This window comes from Coregonus clupeaformis, chromosome 24 (assembly GCF_020615455.1).
Source record: "Coregonus clupeaformis isolate EN_2021a chromosome 24, ASM2061545v1, whole genome shotgun sequence".
Taxonomy (NCBI): Eukaryota; Metazoa; Chordata; class Actinopteri; order Salmoniformes; family Salmonidae; genus Coregonus; species Coregonus clupeaformis.
The window spans coordinates 23,465,976-23,489,934 of NC_059215.1; the positions used below are offsets into that span (position 1 = coordinate 23,465,976).

The 23,959-nt window shown below is 43.9% G+C and overlaps 1 protein-coding gene across 3 annotated transcripts in view; it reads right to left on the reverse strand.

Moving 5' to 3' along the window:
* The window catches only part of LOC121538434 (E3 ubiquitin-protein ligase MIB2), a 78,354-nt gene extending 55,529 nt beyond the window's left edge, over nucleotides 1-22,825 (reverse strand). For all 3 annotated transcript variants that reach the window (XM_041846430.2, XM_041846428.2, XM_041846427.2), the window contains exons 1-3: nucleotides 22,701-22,825; nucleotides 6,171-6,566; nucleotides 3,722-3,893 (exon numbers count right to left, since the gene is read on the reverse strand). In XM_041846430.2, the coding sequence (XP_041702364.2) occupies nucleotides 3,722-3,893; nucleotides 6,171-6,566; nucleotides 22,701-22,767 (635 nt within the window). In that variant the 5' untranslated portion in view covers nucleotides 22,768-22,825. The remainder of the gene's footprint in view (nucleotides 1-3,721; nucleotides 3,894-6,170; nucleotides 6,567-22,700) is intronic.
* Between the last annotated feature and the right edge of the window lie 1,134 nt (nucleotides 22,826-23,959).

Genomic DNA, 23,959 nt, shown 5'->3' on the forward strand with positions numbered 1-23,959 from the left:
CAAGGGGAATCCCTAGGCTTGAGAGCGCCCTGGCTGCGTATCTCGTGCCGGGTTCGGGTCCCTGGCCCTCGTCCAAGAAAGCCGTTCTACCCACACAGAAGGACCGACTCACAGCACAGCTGGTTGAGAAGTCCTTCGTGTTGGGAGCCCAGGCCGTTGCAGCGGCGAATAATATTGCCCTCCTAGCAGCCTCTCTGTCCCGCCTAACAACGGGTAAGTCTGAGCTCACTGGGGAGGAAGTGGAAGAGGCGTCCAGAATTTCTGCCGCTATTCTCCACTTAACGCAGGCATCAGCTGTGTGTGCGGGGAGGTCCATGGCCACTTCAGTGGTGGTGGAACGACACCTTTGGCTGTCTATGACAGCCATGAAAGAGACAGACAGAGCCGCGTTACTGAACGCCCCCATCTCTGACGACGGCCTGTTTGGGGTCGCCGTCAAAGATGCGACGGAGCGTTTTATGAGACTTGACGAGGAGAGGAAGCAGCTGGCCAGACATCTGCCACTGGCAGGAAGACTCGGCCCTGCACCGAAACGACCGTCAAGCTCCACCGCCTCAAGTAGACAGGGGTCTACAGCGAGGCGTCGTGCACGGCGCCATGCAGCGACTTCCAGCAGCAGAGAAGCGGGCCCCACCCCTCCTGCGGAGCCAGAGGTCCCGACCGTGCCTTTGACGAGAGAGGTCGTCAGAGCTTCTTCTTGGAAGCACCCGAAGGGTGGCCAGAAGAGACGCCGTATTCCTGGTCGTAGAGTTACCGCCGCTCTGATATCCAAAAGTTATTTCCGGCTGTATGTAATAACACAAAAAAGTTCTGGGCTAATAATGTAAGAAATAACACCCAAAAATCTAAATACTGCAAAGTTGGTTAAGAGCTAGAAGCAGAGCTGCCTTGGCTGTCGGCGCCATATAACAGTCTTTGCCTTATAATGCTGCTAGCGGTACGTGGTACAGCAATGTCACGCGCCACAAACGGAGCATGAATTTTACAGAATCAATGTTTATTGACACTCCCGTTTGAATAGTGTCTGCTCTGCACAATTTGAGGAGTTAAGATATAAAAAGGGTATTGTTAACTTCTCCTCTGTTACAGTAAAATAAATGTCTCAATGTGTTTTGGTGTCCATATGACCGATTCTGTTGGACCAAATATCAAATGCAAATAGCGAGTTTAAACCGCTTGTCAGAGAGGAAGAAGTGATTTTGGGGAGGGGCTTGGTGTGTGTAAATAGGAAGGTGCACAGAGCCTACAGTCATTGCACACAGCACAGAAGGAGCGAAGGAATCAAAAAGACAATACGAGTACAAGCGGACAAACACTTTTAAAAAAATGATTATTGCGATACAGGCATATTGCGTAATATAATACATTATAATTCATTCGATATATCGCTCAACCCTACTTCACGGTGTGTAATAAATGACATCAACAGTACATATAAATCAGAATTGGGATCCAATGGTTGGATATAAACGTTGGCTAATTTAGTCACCATTGTCTACCTTTACCTCCTCCTGTATCTCCATTCATTAACCATAGCAGGGGCTGTTCTATCGATATGCTGTTTAATTCATAATGAAACGTAATACAGATAAGCTTTTTGAAAGACGAATGCAACGTCCCATAATAAGCTTGTATGGTATGGGTGGAATGTTGTGTGTGTATTGTGTAAGCTGCTGGAGTATGTCTAAAATGCTCATGGCATGATCTAATGAAGTATGGATGAGTTATAGTATGATGAGGTGTTGAAATATAAATGACTGGCTAAATTTCATGCATATGGCGTATTTGGCCAAAGGAGAACTGAAACTCGTTCAGAGTCCCGCCTGACCCCAATGTAGCGAATTCAGAATGACGCCAATGGGAGTCATAGTTCAAATAAATTGATGCATATTCAGTGGGCTTCTCTAAAGTAGCGAGGCCTAAACAGAACTGAGAAAGACCATCAATGGTTCTTTGTATCATTGTGGACGACGTCTGTTTCTCAGAATCCTCAGTGGTCACGGCGGGAAAACATTCGTAGAATCAGCGTAATAAATGTTCTCCATCGGGATGCGGGTTGCGTAAGAGCCCGTCTGTTCACTCTGAGTGGTTTTCCTTGCCACGTCTGCCCTCCACTCATCACATTGCTGTCCTCTCTAGCCAAGGCCAGAGATGTCTGAAGGGTCTATCACATCACTGCAGGCCCACTGACTTCAGCTGAGTGACATTCTTTCATTCCACTTTAGACTAACTACTCCATTCATGCTTAAAGATGTCTCAGAGAGATGGCTCTGAGCTTCATAACGTGTTTGTATTGGGGTGACAGAGATCCCTTCAGAGTCCAGAGATCCACTTCAAATTTGAACATTTCCGCTGTTATTTTGTGGTCCAGATCAGGGCATGTTCAGGAGTTGTTGGTTCAATTCCTGTATGGACCACATGCACTAAACATGTGTTAACCATCAGCCGTTTTGGGTCAAAAGCAACGAATCGTTGCATTTCATAACCTCCATCATTCATGCACAGGATTCAACTACTGCGATATCTAATCCTGCATTTGCCTTTACCTCTCTGTACTGTTTGTTGATATAGAGAAGTTAATGTGTTTGTGGAAGTAATTTCATAAATGGTGAACTAACCAAATAATGGGCTTTTGTTTCCCTCAAAACAAAGCGGGAGCGTGGTGGTCTGTATGTTTACTACTCTCAAATCGGATCAACACACCCACCAGATGTATCAAGCTTCTTACTGAAGCCAGTGATATAAGTAGAAGATATACATCTATTAAAGGTTGAGATTTGCGGTCTCGTAAGGTAGTGAGTGTAAGTCCTACGGTGGGGCTGAGTAGTTTGTAAACATCCTCAAAATAACAAGACCGATAAGACGATTAGATCTTATAGTAGTCTTCTTGGGGCACACTGCTGTCCACTAGTGTTTTCAAAGGACAGAAATCCAACATTTAGCCTTGTGTTTACTCTCCCGTCAGCTTTCAAGTCCTGAAGTCCAGACTTAACTCTTGACGTGACATAAAGCAGTTAGGTTTAAAATCAGATCTTATAACAGCATACAGGCCCAATGTGAAATCAATACCGTAGAGAAACTGAAGCGGGAGTCAAAGTGAGAGGGGAAGGAGCCTCTGGCAGACTGTATTGTACAGTACAGAATATGAGAGCTGACCGTCAGTGACAAATACATTTTCTCTATCTTCTCGATATTAGAGAATAATTTCAACTAGGGGTCCTACTATCCAAACCGCTTATTTACTTTTTTTGCATGTCAAGATGAAGACTCATTCATTCAGTAGTTCAGGCTACTTTACCTCTAAAAACCGGACAACCTGTTTTGATTGAATAGCCCTAAACCTAAGCAGCAGTGACATACAGCCATTGAAGGTTTGGTGAGATTGTTCTCTGACACAGTTCCTCTTTATTTTGCCCTAATGTCTTTCGCAATGTCTATGAACTCAAAAGCCTTCACTCACTTGAGGAAACTGTAATTATGCAATGCAATGTGACAATGGCAGATAAGAGGGAATTGATTCCACATAAGGAATTACTGTACTATTGGCCAACAGTATTCTGCGTGGCATTACTGAACATATTTGCTTAAGTACCATTCTCCCATATAGTGTTTTAGCTCCTGGCCAGATGATAAGCCTGTGTCTGTATAATACTGGTTGTATTGCACTACATGAAGGCGTAATTCTTGAGAAAAGATTTGGGGGGGTGACCATGGTACTCACGGTTGGGAGTGGGCGGTCTCATAGCGTTCAAAGGCGTGGCCCAGGTCGTGCTTGTTGTTCATGTAACACTGCGTGCACAGGTCGTAGTCAAAGCACACCTTACACTTCCAGCGCATCCCCATGATGCCATGCTTCTTGCAGCTGTCACAGATTATGTTGGAGTGGCGCACACCTGAGACAGAGAAAAGGGGAGAGAGAGCGAGAGAGTCAGAGAGAGGTGGAAGGAGGTCAAGACAAGCCAGCCCAGTAAATGAGACGCTTTGACTGATGAAAGAGATGTCGAGAGATAATGCTCTTCCTCACCCCTCTCCCTTTCTCTTCTTTTGACTCTCCTTCTCCCCCTTTTTCTAGGCTAAAATTGAAGCCTTATTGGCTTCTGAGGCAGAAAAATGCTGTCTTTAATGGAGCAAAATGCAGATGAATCCTGCATTAGCACTTGGCATTCGATTCTAAAACAGGGCTGTATCGCCTGTCTCTCTGTTTGAGTCGAGGGAAATGGAAATGGAGATGGAGAAAGATGCCCTTTGCTCTGCGATGCTAAGTAAACATGAGCTTGAGGAAGCTTGCTTGAGTCACAGAGATGAGACATAAATACCAAAAAAAAAAAAAAGATATAAAAAAAAGTACATGAAACTTGAATATAGTTAAAAAGCCGGGATTCAATTCAGAGCAAAGTGCACTGGACAGCCGACAACTATGCTTTTAAAGGCAATTTCGTTCGCAGACATAGCATTCACGGTAAACGCTGTGCATGTTGCCTCAATCGGAAATTACCTTTAAATGTCAAGCTTGCTATAACATGGTTCTAAGGCGGATCGGATTGAATCCCGGTCTTAATGAATATGGTTTTATATAATAAATGTACAGTAGGTTGTTTTACACACAAGTACTAGGGATGGGCACGGTTAATCGAATATCCGGATATCCGAATGGACATTAGTTTCGATTACTTGAGTGAGTTTGCATTTTTGGAGAGAAAAATAATTGTAGGCCTATTTTGACAATGAAAAAGCTTTGCTATAAATTAAATTAGATTATCCTTATGGCATTGTTACCTTCAGGGATATACCATGACATTTGAAATACTTAACAAAACAAACTTTTGAATGTAGTTTTTATAAACTGCGTTGTGCTACTGTTGCGCATTTACCCTCCAGTATGCACTGACCTCGGTATGCTATTTCCCCGCTTCAAATAGCAATTACAGGCGCGCAACTAACAGAGTTTCCACAAGACCTGACACAGATCAATGCAAAACTCACTAGAAAACATTTTCATAACAGAATCAGTTCTACCGTCAAACTTCTCTTTCACTGTTGCTTTTAGCCAAAAGCTACAGAGAAAAGCATCCTGTCCACTGTTTACCTCTGCCATGTGCATGTGGGTCATTCTGATTGGTCAAGAGAGTTGAGAGCATTCATTTTTTTGAAGTTTGACTACCCGGATATCCCCAAAATATCCATATTATTTTAATAGTGAAATAATTTCAAATGCCCATCCCTAACAAGTACATACACTACATGACCAAAAGTATGTGGACACCTGCTCGTCAAACATCTCATTCCAAAATCATGGGAATTAATATGGAGTTGGTCCCCCCTTTGCTGCTATAACTGCCTCCACTTTTCTGGGAAGGCTTTCCACTAGATATTGGAACATTGCTGCGGGGACTTGCTTCCACTCAGCCACAAGAGCATAAGTGAGGTCGGGCACTGATGTGGGGCGATTAGGCCTGGCTCGCAGTCGGCATTCCAATTCATCCCAAAGGTGTTCGACTGGGTTGAGGTCAGGGCTCTGTGCAGGTCAGTCAAGTTCTTCCACACCGATCTCGACAAAGCATTTCTGTATGGACCTCGTTTTGTGCATGGGGGCATTGTCATGCTGAAGGGCCTTCCCCGAACTGTTGCCACAAAGTTGGATGCACAGAATCGTCTAGAATGTCATTATATGCTGTAGCGTTAAGATTTCCCTTCACTGGAACTAAGGGGCCTAGCCCGAACCATGAAAAACAGCCCCAGACCAATATTCCACCTCCACCAAACTTTACAGTTGGCACTATCCATTCGGGCAGGTAGCGTTCTCCTGGCATCGCCAAACCCAGATTAGTCCGTCAGACTGCCAGATGGTGAAACGTGATTCATCACTCCAGAGAACGTGTTTCCACTGCTCCAATGGCGGCGAGCTTTACACCACTGGCATTGCGTATGGTGATCTTAGACTTGTGCGCGGTTGAAAGTCACTGAGCTCTTCAGTAAGGCCATTCTAGTGCCAATGTTTGTCTATGGAGGTTGCATGGCTGTGTGCTCGATTTTATACACCGTCAGCAACGGGTGTGGCTGAAATAGCAAAATCCATTACTTTGAAGGGGTGTCCACATACTTTTGTATATATAGTGTAACTTATATGTGTGTAAACAGCTGTGGTGGGGTTCTCAGGGCTCAATGCTCACCGATCTGGGCGTTGTCGTAGAGCAGCAGGTCGTAGGAGCCTTGGTAGCCTGTGCGGTAGTTGGTGCGTGTGCCGCTGTCCCACTGCACCACCACCGTCTTGTCGGGCGTGGTCGTGCTGCCCTGCCGCCCGATCTCCACCACCGTGCCCACGTGGCCGTCACCATCGTCCTGGTTCCCCCACTTCCAGTCCAGGCCGCGCACCACGCGCATGCCCACCTCCATGCTTCCTCTGGGGACTGCCGGGCCCAAGGGCCACGGCCTGGTGGGGTCGCCTCCGCTGCTGCTGTTGTTGCCGCTGCGCCTACGGGGCCTGTGCAGGGCAGGCCGGGCCCGTGCTGAGGGCAGGGAAGGCACCACGGGTGGTACCAGGGATTCCGGGACCAGATCAGGTGTGACTGAGGGGAGAAAGACAGAAAATAAGACAGCAAAATCAGTTGGGGCGCCATCTACTAGAGAAGATGTGAATGATAACCGGAATTTGAGCTTTCATTGTGACAAATAGTAATTGTTGCCAAGCAGCTTTTTCTGTAAATAGGCTAGCTCACTTTGGCTATTCACCGCCACTTCTTCATTGCTTAACAATTTTATGATCGACACATTTTAAAAGAGCAGTCAGACTAAGCCCTATAACAATGATGCTCAACACTTATCCCAGAGATACTTTCCAAGATGGCGTAGCAGTGCGGTCGTGTTCTTTGTTGTGTGTCCGTGTAAATAGCCTTTTTTTTTTTTTCGTACATATTTCCCTATCACACTTTTCATCCTTCTACAAAATATACTTTCCTGCAACCCGCCTCACTCAATGTGGAACGGATTCTATTATTGACTTACCATTTATCTAGAATCTCCAGTTGAAACTAGCTAGCCAGCTAACTAGCTACTTGCTATTAGCCACCGTTAGCGGTTTTCACCCAGAACATCAGATTTTCTGCCGGAATAACTGAATCACTGGACATTAACACCGGATCGCAACTAGCTAGCCGCAACCGGATGGATGTTGCTGCTAGCTAATCACCGCTGCCCCCGAAGCAAGCACCAGTTAGCCTTGAGCTAGCCTCGAGCCAGGCCCATATCCCGGCTATCTACCTCTCTGTCTACCAGACGGGAGTAGCCAGCTAACTAGCTACTTGCTATTAGCCACCGTTAACGGTTTTTCACCATTGTCCGTGGCCTGCACTACCTACCAGCCAGCTCTAGCCTGGACTATTATCGGCCAATCTGCACTGTCTGCACAGCTCGTTATCGACCCAGAACATATCGGTTTTTCTGCCGGAATCACTGAATCACTGGACCTTTAATACCGGATCATCGCAACTAGCTAGCTGCAACCAAATGGATGTAGTTGTTGGCTAATCAGCCCTGAGCTAGCCTCGAGCCAGGCCCATCTCCCGGCTATCTACCTCTCTGTCAACCGGACGGGACCTCCTAGTGTTGACACGGAACTCCGCCGATCCAACACGACTGGTCTGCCGACGAAATCGTCTGATGTGGTTTCAACAGGCTTCCCGTTACGACGTCGACCACGAAGATCCATCTGCTAGCCTCGGCCCGCTAGCACACGCAAGCCGTGGCCTCTTGCTCGCCAGTGCTGTAGCAGCCCCCGAACGCTCCTATTGCTGTTCACCGGACCTTATGATAACTCAGCTATACAGCTGATGCCTGCCGGACTGTTCCTTTATACGGTACCGAATCCTGTTTATGTTTAGCCTCAGCCCAAACTTTGTCGCCATTACCAGCTGTTGTCTTAGCTCTCTCGAATAACACCTGTGATTGCTTTATGCCTCTCTCCCATGTCAATATGCCTTGCTTATTGCTGTTTCGGTTATTTCTTATTGTACTATTTCACTGTAGATCCCCCAGCCCAGCTCAACCTGCCTTAGATAGCTCCTTTTTCCCACCACCCATACACGCAGAGACCGACTCAATTGGTGCCTCCAGTGACGCTCTCTCTTTCATCGTTACCCAACGCTTAGGTTTACCTCCACTGTACTCATATCCTTCCATATCCTTGTCTGTACATAATGCCCTGAATCTATTCTACAACGCCCAGAAATCTGCCCCTTTTTTTCTCTGTACCCAACGCACTAGAAGACCAGTACTTAAAGCCTTTAGCCGTATCCTTATTCTACTCCTCCTCTGTTCCTCTGGTGATGTAGAGGTTATCCCAGGCCCTGTAGCCCCCAGTATCACTCCTACTCCCCAGGCGTTATCATTTGTTGACTTCTGTAACCGTAAAAGCCTTGGTTTCTTGCACGTTAACATCCGAAGCCTCCTCCCTAAGTTTGAGTTATTCACTGCGTTAGCACACTCCGCCAACCCTGATGTTCTAGCAGTGTCTGAATCCTGGCTTAGGAAGGCCACCAAAAATTCAGAAATGTCCATCCCCAACTACAACATTTTCTGTCTCGATAGAACTGCCAAAGGGGGTGGGGTTGCAATCTACTGTAGAGATAGCCTGCAGAGCTCTATCGTACTATCCAGTTCTGTGCCCAAACAGTTTGAGCTTCTACTTCTAAAAATCCACCTTTCCAGAAATAAGTCTCTCACTGTTGCCGCTTGCTACAGACCCCCCTCAGCCCCGAGCTGTGCCCTGGACACCATATGTGAACTGATTGCCCCCCATCTATCCTCAGAGTTCGTACTGCTTGGTGACCTAAACTGGGATATGCTTAACACCCCGGCCAATCTACAATCTAAACTAGATGCCCTCAATCTCACACAAATTATCAACAAACCTACCAGGTACAACCCTAAATCTGTAAACATGGGCACCCTCATAGATATCATCCTGACAAATGTACCCTCTAAATACACCTCCGCTGTCTTCAACCAGGATCTCAGCGATCACTGCCTTATTGCCTGCGTCCGTAATGGGTCCGCGGTCAAACGACCACCCCTCATCACTGTCAAACGCTCCCTAAAACACTTTAGAAGCAGGCCTTTCTAATTGACCTGGCCGGCTATCCTGGATGGATATTGACCTCATTCCGTCAGTAGAGAATGCCTGGTTGTTCATTAAAAGTGCTTTCCTCTCAATCTTAAATAAGCATGCCCCATTCAAAAAGTTCAGAACTAAGAACAGATATAGCCCTGGTTCTCCTCAGACTTGACTGCCTTTGACCAGCACAAAAACATCCTGTGGCATACTGCATTAGCATCGAACAGACCCGCGATATGCAACTTTTCAGGGAAGTCAGGAACCAATATACACAATCAGTTAGGAAAGCAAAGGCTAGCTTTTTCCAAACAGAAATTTGCATCCTGTAGCACTAACTCCAAAAGGTTTTGGGACACTGTAAAGTCCATGGAAAATAAGAGCACCTCCTCCCAACTGCCCACTGCACTGAGGCTAGGAAACACTGTCACCACCGATACATCTACAATAATCGAGAATTTCAACAAGCATTTTGCTACGGCTGGCCATGCTTTCCACCTGGCTACCACTACCCCGGCCACCAGCTCTGCACCCTCCGCTGCAACTTGCCCATGCCCCCCCACTTCTCCTTCACACAAATTCAGACAGCTGATGTTCTGAAAGAGCTAAAAAAATATGGACCCCTACAAATCAGCTGGGCTAGACAATCTGGACCCTTTCTTTCTAAAATTAGCCGGCGAAATTGTCGCAACCCCTATTACTAGCCTATTCAACCTCTCTTTCGTAACGTCTGAGATCCCCAGAGATTGGAAAGCTGCCGCGGTCATCCCCCTCTTCAAAGGGGGTGATACTCTAGATCCAAACTGTTACAGACCTATATCCATCCTGCCCTGCCTTTCGAAAGTATTTGAGTTAACAAAACAGATCACCGACCACTCCGTACCTTCTCCGCTATGCAATCCGGTTTTCGAGCTGGTCATGGGTGCACCTCAGCCACGCTCAAGGTCCTAAACGATATTATAACCGCGATTGATAAAAGACAGTACTGCGCAGCAGTCTTCATCGACCTGGCCAAGGCTTTCGACTCTGTCAACCACCGCATTCTTATTGGCTGACTAAATAGCCTTGGTTTCTCTAATGACTGCCTCGCCTGGTTCACCAACTACTTCTCAGATAGAGTTCAATGTGTCAAATCAGGGGGCCTGTTGTCTGGATCTCTGGCTGTCTCTATGGGGTTCAATTCTCGGGCCAACTCAATCAATGATGTCGCTCTTGCTGCTGGTGACGCTCGGATCCACCTCTATGCGGACGACTCCATTTTGTATACATCTGGCCCTTCATTGGACACCGTGTTAACAAACCTCCAAACGAGCTTCAACGCCATACAACACTCCTTCCGTAGCCTCCAACTGCATTTAAAACACTAGTAAAACTAAATGCATGCTCTTCAACCGAACGCTGCTTGCACCCGCCCACCTGACTAGAATCACTACTCTCTTCGGGTCTGACCTAGAGTATGTGGACAACTACAAATATCTAGGTGTCTGGTTAGACTGTAAACTCTCCTTCCAGACTCACATTAAGCATCTCCAATCAAAAGTTAGATCTAGGATCGGCTTCCTATTTCGCAACAAAGCCTCCTTCACCTCATGCTGCCAAACATGCCCTCGTAAAACTGACTATCCTACCGATCCTTGACTTCGGCAATGTCATTTACAAAATAGCCTCCAACACTCTACTCAGCAAATTGGATGTAGTCTATCACAGTGCCATCCGTTTTGTCACCAAAGCCCCATATACTACCCACCATTGTGACCTGTACGCTCTTGTTGGCTGGCCCTCACTACATATTCGTCGCCAAACCCACTGGCTCCAGGTCATCTATAAATCACTGCTAGGCAAATCCCCGTCTTATTTTAGCTCACTGGTCACCATAGCAACACCCACCCGTAGTCTGCGCTCCAGCAGGTATATCTCACTGGTCATCCCCAAAGACAACACCTCCTTTGGCCGCCATTCCTTCCAGTTCTCTGCTGCCAATGACTGGAACGAACTGCAAAAATCTCTCAAGCTGGAGACTCTTATCTCCCTCACTAACTTTAAGCGTCAGTTGTCAGAGCAGCTTACCGATCACTGCACCTGTACACAGCCATTCTGAAATTAGCCCACCCAACTACCTCATCCTCATATTATTATTTATTTTGCACCCCATTATCTCTATTTGCACATAATCTTTTGCACATCTATCATTCCAGTGTTATTTACGAAATTGTAACTATTTTTGCACTATGGCCTATTTATTTATTGCCTTACCTCCATAACTTACTACATTCGCACACACTGTATATATATTTTCTGTTGTATTTTTGACTTTATGTTTTGTTTACCCCATATGTAACTCTGTGTTGTTGTTTTTAATCGCACTGCTTTGCTTTATCTTGGCCAGGTCGCAGTTGTAAATGAGAACTTGTTCTCAACTGGCTTACCTGGTTAAAATAAAGGTGAAATAAAATAAAAATAAAATAAAAAACTGTGTTTTTTAGTCGATGACTGCTGAGGGACACAGTCAGTGACGCTGCAGCAAAATGCCTTTGGTCTCATTAACCCGAGTACTGAAGCTCTGCGATTTTTTCCCCGTCCTTCCTGGAACATTCACCGAACCCCATGCTGTGACATGGGCCGACTCAGAGAGGTGCAGCTAGACAGACACCCCCGCTGCTCTACTCTCTACCCCTGACCTTACACAGCAGCCACACACAACCTACCACACAGCAGCTACACAGGCATGCCCTCATCATGAAGCCATGGCATGTAGCATTAGCGCCCGGCAGCCACTTAAAACACAACAAACGCAGGAAGGAAGCCCTTATTCATGTGGAGGACTGAGTCAGCAGAAAGGCAGGAACCTTCAAAGAGAGGTATGCCAATCAGTCAGCTAACCGGGAAGACTGCATACATGGCCTACTTTAGCCCGTCTTACATAGCATTGCTCTTCAAGGAGGAATGTCTCAGTTGACTGGTTGTTGAAACACTGACCGATAGTCGACCCGCCGCATCTTCCTCGAGGACGCATGCTTAGATCCAACATACCGTCTACACAGCCACAACCAAACAGGCTAAGGCACAGTCACCTTTTTAAACTGCTGAGTGAGTTAACAACGGTCAATTAATTTACAAATGCTATTCAGCAATGGTTTCCACACTGTTGTTGAGGCGGGGGAAGCCTACCTCGGTTGTCCCTCTGCCAGCACGTTTGGCTTTGATTGATTTCCGTTGATCATGTTGGTGGTAGCATTCTTGGATGCTGCTTCGGTGGTCTGTGTCTACAGTACACAGAGTAATCTAGGGGGCGCGACTGCATAGATAGAAGCAGGCAGTCCAGCCACCTGTAGATGTGGAGCACACTATATCAGCCTGTCTCTCTGCATCCTCCTGATCTGCCTACCGTGGGCTTGTAGCCTTTATGTAACAGCCTACAGAATGTTGTGTGCATGTGTGTGAGGGCGAGAAAGAAGCAGAGACTAATCTAATAAAAACATAGGCCTGTCACAAATGGATTAGAATGTGAAACACACTCAAATTTGATGTAATTTTCCCTTGTTAAAACCAAGCATCTAATCTACAGAAGTTCTGAACTTCTGACAGGTATTCCTTTAAAATTGTTGCCACTTCTCACTCAAAATACTATTTCACACTCACAGCTTCCAATAACAGAAAGAACCTGCAACTATTAGGCTAGTACTACACATGCACAAAACACTACCTAGGAGGCTTCACGGTTACAAACATTCATCCACCCTGGGTGACACAACCGATGCCAATGTGGACCGAACTCAGTTCATATCATTATAATTTTTTTGCCTAATTCAGTCTTAATCCCATGATAAGTATCCAGCTACGTGGTTTAGTATAGGCCTAAATCCATCTTAATCCAGCAGCAATAGGCAAAACAAAATGATTATGTTTTAAAATGATATTTGTATGCTTATGTAATTTGTGTAGTAAAGGTATCTGCTTCAGCGTGAAAACATATGGAGTGGGGGGGATTAGACAGGGAATAAGCAGGCTGCTCATACTCTCTTTCTCCAGCCCCAAAATTACAGTTTCACTGGTTTAATAACTCTGGCCAGTCATCTGACTCAGTCCACAGACCCTCATGGGCACCAACTAACTACCATCGCTCCACAATTCACTGTCACAGGGTTTGTGTGTAGGCAAACAGGAAGACATCAACATCCAATTCCATTATTTTCCATGGCCCTCTGTTCGCATAACTTCTGTGTTCTCTCTGTCTGTGTGTGTGTGTGTGTGTGTGTGTGTGTGTGTGTGTGTGTGAGAGAGAGAGTGAGAGTATCTATGTACGTGTATAGGGCTGGGCGATATATTGTATACCAGTATGGATCCACACAAATTGGACTACTTCACTGTCAGTTGTGTCCTAGTTTGGTTGAGAATAAATAATCAGAATGGAGAAAGCACATTAAAACCACTTCGAATTCATTTGTTTCCATTCTAGGGTCATGCACTTCTCATAAAACATTTGTATTATTCCGAACATCAAATACCGCAATAAAAAAAAGACAAATATTGTCATATTGTATTTTGGCCATATCGCCCATATCGTGTATTGTACCTTGGCCAAGGGTTCAATCCTGTACAGCTCGGTTCAGTCCTGACAAAAATAGCAACTGGAACAGCCGTGACCCCATAAATAACAGTCACACTCATGACAAGGCGCCAATAACCCCCAGAGAGGCTCCTACTGAACATCACTCAATTTCAGTAGTGCTCTTCTGATGGAGTAACACATCATTCAACTCGCATCTGTAATAAAGGCTCCATTAGAGAGATACCACACATGAGATGCTAGGCCAAGTGACTGACGGAGGCAAATAGGACAACCATCCAGCAAGCCTGTGTCAGTCTAAAGTAGCTTCCTGTCCTCTTCTCCCTTCGATCTACTGGACAGGTGAAAGCAATAAGGCAGAAATCCCGGCAGTTCTTTCAGATCACCCCGGCTAGGCCTACAAGAAAAGAAACAAGGAGAAAGAGATAGTCTAGGCTAATTGAAATGACTGAGATGCAACCTGGATGGAGAAATCTTTTGAGATTAGGGAAAGGAGAAGTTAAAAGAGAAGGAAAAATCTCCCTCCATGCACCTACATCTTAATCAGGCAGGGATTTCAGCAGCCTGCCAGAGCATACTGATATCTCATCAGAATTCAAATGGACTTGGACTGACTGTACCAAGTACACTCCCAGCATGGGGGAAATCATTGAGGTGACCCTACCTGACAAGCACTTATCCCGGCTTTAAAAGAACACTGTTCCCCAGCCGGAGCTTAGCTCTGCCCAGGACGATACAATGGGTAGTTGGCTGACATTGGACCAAAAGGGAAATACTGGAAATCGATATTCACAATCAATTGATTAATTGATTTGATGCCAGCTAAACGGTAATAAAAAAGATTTTCCCATAAAGGTGTGCAGCAGACTTTTAGTCGGGCCATGTTTAATCAATAATCAATTTGAAAAAGGACGCAGGGCTCCCACAAAGGACAACAGGTTATTCAAAATACTTTTCAGACACCAAGTCTTATAACAGAGGTCAAATTGTAACCTCCCTTATACAGTGCATTCGGAAATTATTTAGACCCCTTTACTTTTTCCACATTTTGTTACTTTACAGCCTTATTCTAAAATAGATTAAATAGTTTTTTCCCCTCATCAATCTACACACAATACCCCATAATGACAAAGCAAAAACAGGTTTTAGAAATGTTTGCGGATGTATTAAAAATAAAAAAAACTGAAATATCACATTTACATAAGTATTCAAACCCTTTACTCAGTACTTTGTTGAAGCACCTTTGGCAGGGATTACAGCCTCGAGTTTCCTCCAGACGTGACGCTTGGCATTCAGGCCAAAGAGTTCAATCTTGGTTTCATCAGACCAGAGAATCTTGTTTCTCATGTGACCATTGGGTTCTTGGTCACCTCCCTGACCAAGGCCATTCTCAGTTTGGCCGGGCGGCCAGCTCTAGTAAGAGTCTTGGTGGTTCCAAACTTTTTCCATTTAAGAATGAGGGAGGCCACTGTGTTCTTATTTTTATTTTATTTTATTTAACCTTTATTTAACCAGGTAAGCCAGTTGAGAACAAGTTCTCATTTACAACTGCGACCTGGCCAAGATAAAGCAAAGCAGTGCGATAAAAACAACAACACAGAGTTACATATGGGGTAAAACAAAACATAAGGTCATAAAATACAACAGAAAATATATATACAGTGTGTGCAAATGTAGCAAGTTATGGAGGTAAGGCAATAAATAGGCTATAGTGCAAAATAATTACAATTAGTATTAACACTGGAATGCTAGATGTGCAAGAGATTATGTGCAAATAGAGATACTGGGGTACAAAAGAGCAAAATAAATAACAATATAGGGATGAGGTAGTTGGGTGGGCTAATTTCTTAGGGACCTTCAATGCTGCATAATGTTTTTTGTACCCTTCCCCAGATCTGTGCCTCGACACAATCCTGTCTTGGAGCTCTACGGACAATTCCTTCGACCACACGGCTTGGTTTTTGCTCTGACATGCACTGTCAACTGTGGAACCTTATTTAGACAGGTGGACTCAAGGACTCAAGCATGATCAATAGAATCAGGATGCACCTGAGCTCAATTTCGAGTCTCATACCAAAGGGTCTGAATACTTATGTAAATAAGGTATTTCTATTTTTTATTTTTTATTAATTTGCAAAAATGTCTAAAAACCTGTTTTCGCTTTGTCATTATGGGGTATTGTGTGTAGATTGATGCGAATTTGTATTTATTTAATACATTTTAGAATAAGGCTGTAATGTAACAAAATGTGGGCGAGCTTGAGCGCAAGCAAGCCAAAACGTGACAACACCAACACAGCAGTCCATATTTAGTGGGCCCAACAGGGGCCCGCGGTTGCATGTGCGGGGAAACAGAGGCTGCAGCAGAGGTTGTACCAAGACAGGGTGTCCTCACTGTCCTCCCTTCCCCGAGGTGAGGTGGGGTGGACTGGGCCCTGGGTAGGCCACCTGTTAGGAGCCATCTCTGCCAATCTGTGTCTGAGGGCTAAGACAGAGAAGATAAGCAGCTCTGCTCCTCATAACAGATGGACTGGCCTCTGTCACACACCACTGAGGACCTATCTGTGAGGCCAACGTCACCACACACACGCTCGGACACAGAATTACCTCCAAGGTAATACTCTCTAGGTGCTTATTAAGAAGAGAGTCGGTAATACAAGTCGGCTACATCTAAATTGAGGGCCATTTTCTGATAACAAGACACATACCCAAGTCTCCAACCCTGTATAGGTGGATGAATCCTAATCATTACTAATCAATCACTCACATCGCAAAGAGTGGGCTTCTCCCAAAATTCTAAGCATTACATAAGAGGCAAGTGCATTGGCTGAAGGCAAGTGTACATGGATCTATCAATAGCGAAATATTCAAAGTTCCCCAAAAAGAAATGACCACTTTCAGATTGTTTGCCAGTCTACAACAAATAGACAGAAAATGGCATATCTGTCCCATATGTTATTGTGAACATTTGATTGACTTGACTAAATTTCAATGGTGTAATAATGTGAAGCAAGTAGTCCAGTGTAGCTCAGTTGGTAGAGCATGGTGCTTGCAACGCCAGGGTTGTGGGTTCGATTCCCACGTGGGACCAGTATGAAAATGTATGCACTCACTAACTGTAAGTCGCTCTGGATAAGAGTGTCTGCTAAATGACTAAAATGTAAATGTAGGTTTGAGTGCCTAAACGGCCATGTTTTCATATTCTATCACACTAACTTCTGATGCCCATCTACATTACATCTAGACCACTGTAATAATGTGGGTAATGCACATTCTATCTGGCAAACAATGTATTTCGTCATATAGGTCTATGCATACACATATCTTGAAGTAGGTAGGCCTATATCGATAGATATAGGGTTTTTGGCCCTGGTATCTGAAATTGAGAAAATCTTGCTGGAACTGGCACGTCAGAAACATCTGGTGATGTTTTAAAAAATAATCTATATAGATCCTGGATAAACAACACATTTGGCAAGATTACATCAGCTAGCTAGCCTTGGCTAAAACACTGGAGGGCAATTCCACAGTAACGGAATTGCGCGGAGACACCGATTTGTTACTTAAAATGTATGCCAAACAAAAACCATTGATTTAAAAGTTTAACAAACCATACAAATCTATGCACAAGGACTACTTTTAACAATTTACACTAAAACGTAAAATAAAATAAAAAAACATTTACTGGAAGAACTGTGCAGACGCAAAGTTTGGTAACAGAATTTCATTAAAATCGCCCTCAGTTTTTGTGTCCACGTTTTCCAAAAACGTAAATATCTGCTCCGAATTAAGATTCAACGATGTGAGTGTCAACTATGACGTGACAAAAAATATATTTAGGTTATTTAACTACAGTAGGTGAAGTGGATTTACATCCGGTAACGGAATTGCGGTAAAGGAATACATAATGAGTCCCTGATCTGTACTATACAGAAATGCATAATTATGGTGGTGTATCCTGAATAGTTACACAAAAGGTATAAAAATGCAATATCCTCCTTTGCATATTTAGGTATTATTCTACACACTGGCTATTATTTTAATGAGCTCAGCCTCCAAATGTGAACCAATCATAGATGTTTCACAAATTTGGACATCAAAGTACAGCACAGTAGAGCTCAGTAGAGTACCAGTACAGCACAGTGCAGTAGAGTTCAGCACAATACAGTTCAGTACAGTAAAGTAGAGTATAGTTTAATACAGTACACTATAGTGTACTCAACTCCAGTGTGCTCTACTGTGTACTGTACTATTTTCTTTACTGTGCTCTACTGTGTACTGTACTATTTTATTTACTGTACTCTACTGTGCTATACTGAACGATACTTTACTTTTCTTGACTGAACCAAACTGTGGTTTGCCACTACTATGATTTTCCATTGTAGCCAATTCAATTGCAGACATTTTCAGAAATTCCATTAAACGGAACACAAGTTATCACATAATTCATAAACAAAATTGATATCAGTAAAACACTAACTAATTGATAGGTCTACCTTTACTTGTTACTTCTGTGAACCTTCATTATCCTCCCTCCTCACGAGGGAGAGAAATTAGAAAATATCTTAAAGATGTGGGTTTTTGGTAACGGAATTTCAAGGCACAAGGCAATATTTCCTAAACTTACAGAAGTTAGGTTTAGAAATTTTAGCAAATGTATAAAAAATGTAAAACAGAAATACCTTATTTATATAAAAGTATTCAGACCCTTTGCTATGAGACTCGAAATTGAGCTCAGGTGCATCCTGTTTCCATTGATCATCCTTGAGATGTTTCTACAACTTGATTGGAGTCCCCCTGTGGTAAATTCAATTGATTGGACATAATTTGGAACGGACACACCTGTCTATATAAAGGTCCCAAGGTTGACAGTGCATGTCAGAGCAAAAACCAAGCCATGAGGTCGAAGGAATTGTCCCTAGAGCTCTGAGACAGGATTGTGTCGAGGCACAGATCTGGGGAATGGAACCAAAAAAAGAATTCTGCAGCATTGAAGGTCCTCAAGAACACAGTGGCCTCCATCATTCTTAAATGGAAAAAGTTTGGAACCACCAAGACTCTTCCTAGAGTTGGCCCTCCGGCCAAACTGACCAATGGGGGGGAGAAGGGCCTTGGTCAGGGAGGTGACCAAGAACCCGATGGTCACTCTGACAGAGCTCCAGAGTTCCTCTGTGGAGATGGGAGAACCTTCCAGAAGGACAACAATCTCTGCAGCACTCCACCAATCAGGCATTTATGGTAGAATGGCCAGACGGAAGCCACTCCTCAGTAAAAGGCACATGACAGCCCGATTGGAGTTTGCCAAAAGGCACCTAAAGGACTCTCAGATCATGAGAACAAGATTCTCAGGTCTGATGAAACCAAGATTGAACTCTTTGGCCTGAATACCAAGCTTCACGTCTGGAGGAAACCTGGCACCATCCCTACAGTGAAGCATGGTGGTGGCAGCATCATGCTGTGGGAATGTTTTTCAGCGGCAGGGACTGGGAAACTAGTCAGGATCGAGGGGAAAGATGCTTTGTTATTATGGGGTATTATGTGTAGATTGAATAGGGGAAAAACCATTTTAATCCATTTTTGAATAAGGCTGTAATGTAACAAAATGTGACAGACCGGCTCGATCTTATGTAGCAAAATTTGAAATTGTGTTTTTTACATTGGCTAAAAGTAGAGACTCAGAGCTAGAAAATGGTATATCATACACTACAGCTGAGGAACAATGGGAAAGTAATTATGCTTTGAAAGTTGATGAACTTGTAACCTCACTTTTGAGAAAATGGCCTTTGAATGTTTTGGTACACCTACTGGAGAGCTCTTCTTTGTCTACACCCATTCAGCATCGTTCACACCCTCTTAAGCTTTAGCCCCGCCCATCTCTTTAAGGTGCGTTCAGAGCGCACACTGGACGCTCTGGCCGAAGAGTAGGGTTGATCCGAGCAGTGTCCTAACAGCAGCAGTCAAGCACCCTAGCTAACTGGCTAACGTTGGCTAGCTTGCTAGCTACTTCCAGACACAAATGAGAGAACAGCTCACTCTGACCATTTACTGACACGGCCATATTCAACAGGTGTTGAGCGTTCGTAAATTTGTCAGTTATTCTGCGCTCTGGCACACTCAGATGAGAGTGCTCTGAAATAGGAGTAGATAGCCTGAGCAAATTTACCAGCTACGTCTATCAACAGTTGTCGCAGTGACATCATGAACATTCAGTATTTTGTCAAGACATGTAGCTAGCTAGCCAGCTAGCTAAACAATGAACCATAATCCCAACTCATGACGTTACTACCCTGCATGAATCTGCAGGTAGCTAACCAACCAGGTTCAATGGTAGCTAGCTAACATTAGGCTATAACTAGCAAAGCAAATGGCTCTGAGATACGAATAATATTACTACACAGATCATACACGTAATGTTAGCTAGCTAGCTAACAGTACACTTTAACTTGAAATGAAAACGACTTTCTGACAAAATTAGAAACGTGTAATATCTGAAAATGTAGCTCGCTAGACTATCTTACCCGTATACATGGATGGATGCTTCTCCCTCTCTGTCACAGATGCCATGGTTGCCCTTAGCTATCATACTCTAATTCCACTGATTTCAAAACTCGAGCTCCAGAAAGTGGAGACCAACACTTATGCAGTTTAACTACGTGATATCTTTTTTTCTAAAGCTGCTTGGAAATGATTACCTACTACATATACTGACCAGCTCAAATAGTGTGCTACAATGCGAACTCATCTCTCTGTATGTCCAGCCCACTCATTATCTCAGCCAATCATGGCTAGCGGGAAGGTTGCCATCTTTTTCTGTGGCTAAACCATCTAGGCTCGTAATTTAACAATTTTATTCGTATTTACAGATGGTATACACGTTTGTTATTAAGGCACATGAAAGTTAATATGTTCCAGAAGGCATTTCTGACAAAAAACGCATTTTGATAAAAAAAATAAAAAGTTTGTTCAAATAGCTCTCCTGTGAAGTACTGACGCGCAACATACGCCTAGTTTCCTGAAACGAGTCACAAATGTGGAAAAAGTCAAGGGGTCTGAATACTTTCCCGAATGCACCAAATTATTATTATTACAGTGAAGGAAAAAAGTATTTGATCCCCTCCTGATTTTGTACGTTTGCCCACTGACAAAGAAATGATCAGTCTATAATTTTAATGGTAGGTTTATTTGAACAGTGAGAGACAGAATAACAACAAAAAAATCCAGAAAAACGCATGTCAAAAATGTTATAAATTGATTTGCATTTTAATGAGGGAAATAAGTATTTGACCCCCTCTCAATCAGAAAGATTTCTGGCTCCCAGGTGTCTTTTATACAGGTAACAAGCTGAGATTAGGAGCACACTCTTAAAGGGAGTGCTCCTAATCTCAGTTTGTTACCTGTATAAAAGACACCTGTCCACAGAAGCAAATCAATCAATCAGATTCCAAACTCTCCACCATGGCCAAGACCAAAGAGCTCTCCAAGGATGTCAGGGACAAGATTGTAGACCTACACAAGGCTGGAATGGGCTACAAGACCATCGCCAAGCAGCTTGGTGAGAAGGTGACAACAGTTGGTGCGATTATTCGCAAATGGAAGAAACACAAAATAACTGTCAATCTCCCTTGGCCTGGGGCTCCATGCAAGATCTCACCCCGTGGAGTTGCAATGATCATGAGAACGGTGAGGAATCAGCCCAGAACTACACGGGAGGATCTTGTCAATGATCTCAAGGCAGCTGGGACCATAGTCACCAAGAAAACAATTGGTAACACACTACGCCGTGAAGGACTGAAATCCTGCAGCGCCCAAAAGGTCCCCCTGCTCAAGAAAGCACATATACATGCCCGTCTGAAGTTTGCCAATGAACATCTGAATGATTCAGAGGAGAATTGGGTGAAAGTGTTGTGGTCAGATGAGACCAAAATCGAGCTCTTTGGCATCAACTCAACTCGCCATGTTTGGAGGAGGAGGAATGCTGCCTATGACCCCAAGAACACCATCCCCACCGTCAAACATGGAGGTGGAAACATTATGCTTTGGGGGTGTTTTTCTGCTAAGGGGACAGGACAACTTCACCGCATCAAAGGGACGATGGACGGGGCCATGTACCGTCAAATCTTGGGTGAGAACCTCCTTCCCTCAGCCAGGGCATTGAAAATGGGTCGTGGATGGGTATTCCAGCATGACAATGACCCAAAACGCACAGCCAAGGCAACAAAGGACTGGCTCAAGAAGACGCACATGAAGATCCTGGAGTGGCCTAGCCAGTCTCCAGACCTTAATCCCATAGAAAATCTGTGGAGGGAGCTGAAGGTTCGAGTTGCCAAACGTCAGCCTCGAAACCTTAATGACTTGGAGAAGATCTGCAAAGAGGAGTGGGACAAAATCCCTCCTGAGATGTGTGCAAACCTGGTGGCCAACTACAAGAAACGTCTGACCTCTGTGATTGCCAACAAGGGTTTTGCCACCAAGTAGTAAGTCATGTTTTGCAGAGGGGTCAAATACTTATTTCCCTCATTAAAATGCAAATCAATTTATAACATTTTTGATATGCGTTTTTCTGGATTTTTTTGTTGTTATTCTGTCTCCCACTGTTCAAATAAACCTACCATTAAAATTATAGACTGATCATGTCTTTGTCAGTGGGCAAACGTACAAAATCAGCAGGGGATCAAATACTTTTTTCCCCTCACTGTATTACTGACACAACAGTCCAATTTCACCAATTTCTCCCCTCATCCCCAAATCGGAAAAAGTGCTGTTACCGTATGACATTTACTGATCACCTACACAAACTCTTAAAATGTTTCCTCTGTAAGCCTAGGAATATTAGTGTCTAATTTTCGCATCAGAGAGCTTCTGAACCACTCTCACAAACCACATAACAGACCTAAACACAAAATCTCAACAGAAGCTTGAACAGTACCCAGTCCTACTGAGTATTCCATTTCTGTATTCGATCATTGCTCCAAATAATGCAGCAGTGAGCTACAGTAGTTTGTCCACTTAAAGAGAGTAGTAAACTCACTTCCCATGATCGGCAGCCCATTCCTGAACATCTTGAAGAGCTGTATTCCAGAGTCGCAGGACACCATGAGCAGCTTTGTGCTGTGTCACTGCCTTGTCAATGTGACTAACTTAGCACTATGGACCAGTCATCCTGCTAACAGGGGAATAAACATGTTCCAGGTGTTTCTCTCCTATTTGTTTTGGGGTGAACTTTGCTCTTTGTTTTTGGAACTAACAATTTTTGGTCTATTTTTCCAAGGACAGAACATGCTGGACTCAATATCTGTGACAACAAACAATGTAAATAAATAAAGGTTTCTGTGAAAATATGTGGAAGGGTTGTAGCAATAGCCCTGTTGTAGTCCCGTATCACTAAATGCATGAATCACTGATAAGTTACAACAGTAGCTTTGAACAATAGCCCTTAGATCAACCAAAATGTTGAGGGGAATAAAATGACCAGTGTAAAACTATCATAATAGCTGGGCAAGACATTTACTATGTATGATCAAATAGACTACCCCTCACGTGAGAAATTAGTTTAACTCTAAATTTCTAACAAATTTCACAGTTTTGGCACCTCAATCTCAAACAACAAACTAGAGTTCTGCAAACATTTGTCTTGATAAAATATTCTGGCACACCTCCAAAAGGTGTCATCACTAGCCTGTTACACAACAATTGTAGAAGGTAGTGCCTGCCTGGCCAAGCCTATCTGCTGGCTTTTCTACAGTTTCCAACTACATATTGCACAATCGTATTAGTGTAGCCATTGTAGTATTGGTTAAATTGCTGCTGTCTTTGTGCACATGCAAATATTTCACTGGTCGCCCTTTCTAGGTCCCCTACTGCAAATGGGGCAGTTGTCATATTTACCAATAAATAAAATACAAACAAAATAAAGGTCATCATGTTCCATTTCAGAGTGAAAAAAACTAACATTTCCAGGTTACTGGCATGTTACCCAAAATAATACTCCCCTAATTTTTGTGAACCTTCAAACGAAAACAATTTAATAGCTATAGCAACAGTAAAAGCAATAGGCTACATGCATTGCCACTGTATTACCAGAAATGTGATAAGGAATAACCTTACTGTCAGAATGTGCAGATAGCATTCTCATATCGCCCTGAAACTAGTGAAAATTTAGTGAAATATTGCGGTACTGCTACATATTTGTGGCTCAGTTCGTAGGTTTACCTGTTGGAATAGACGCGTGCGGCACAGTCAGTGAGCCGAGAGACACAAAAACAGGGGGTAGAAGGAGAGGAGGCGGCA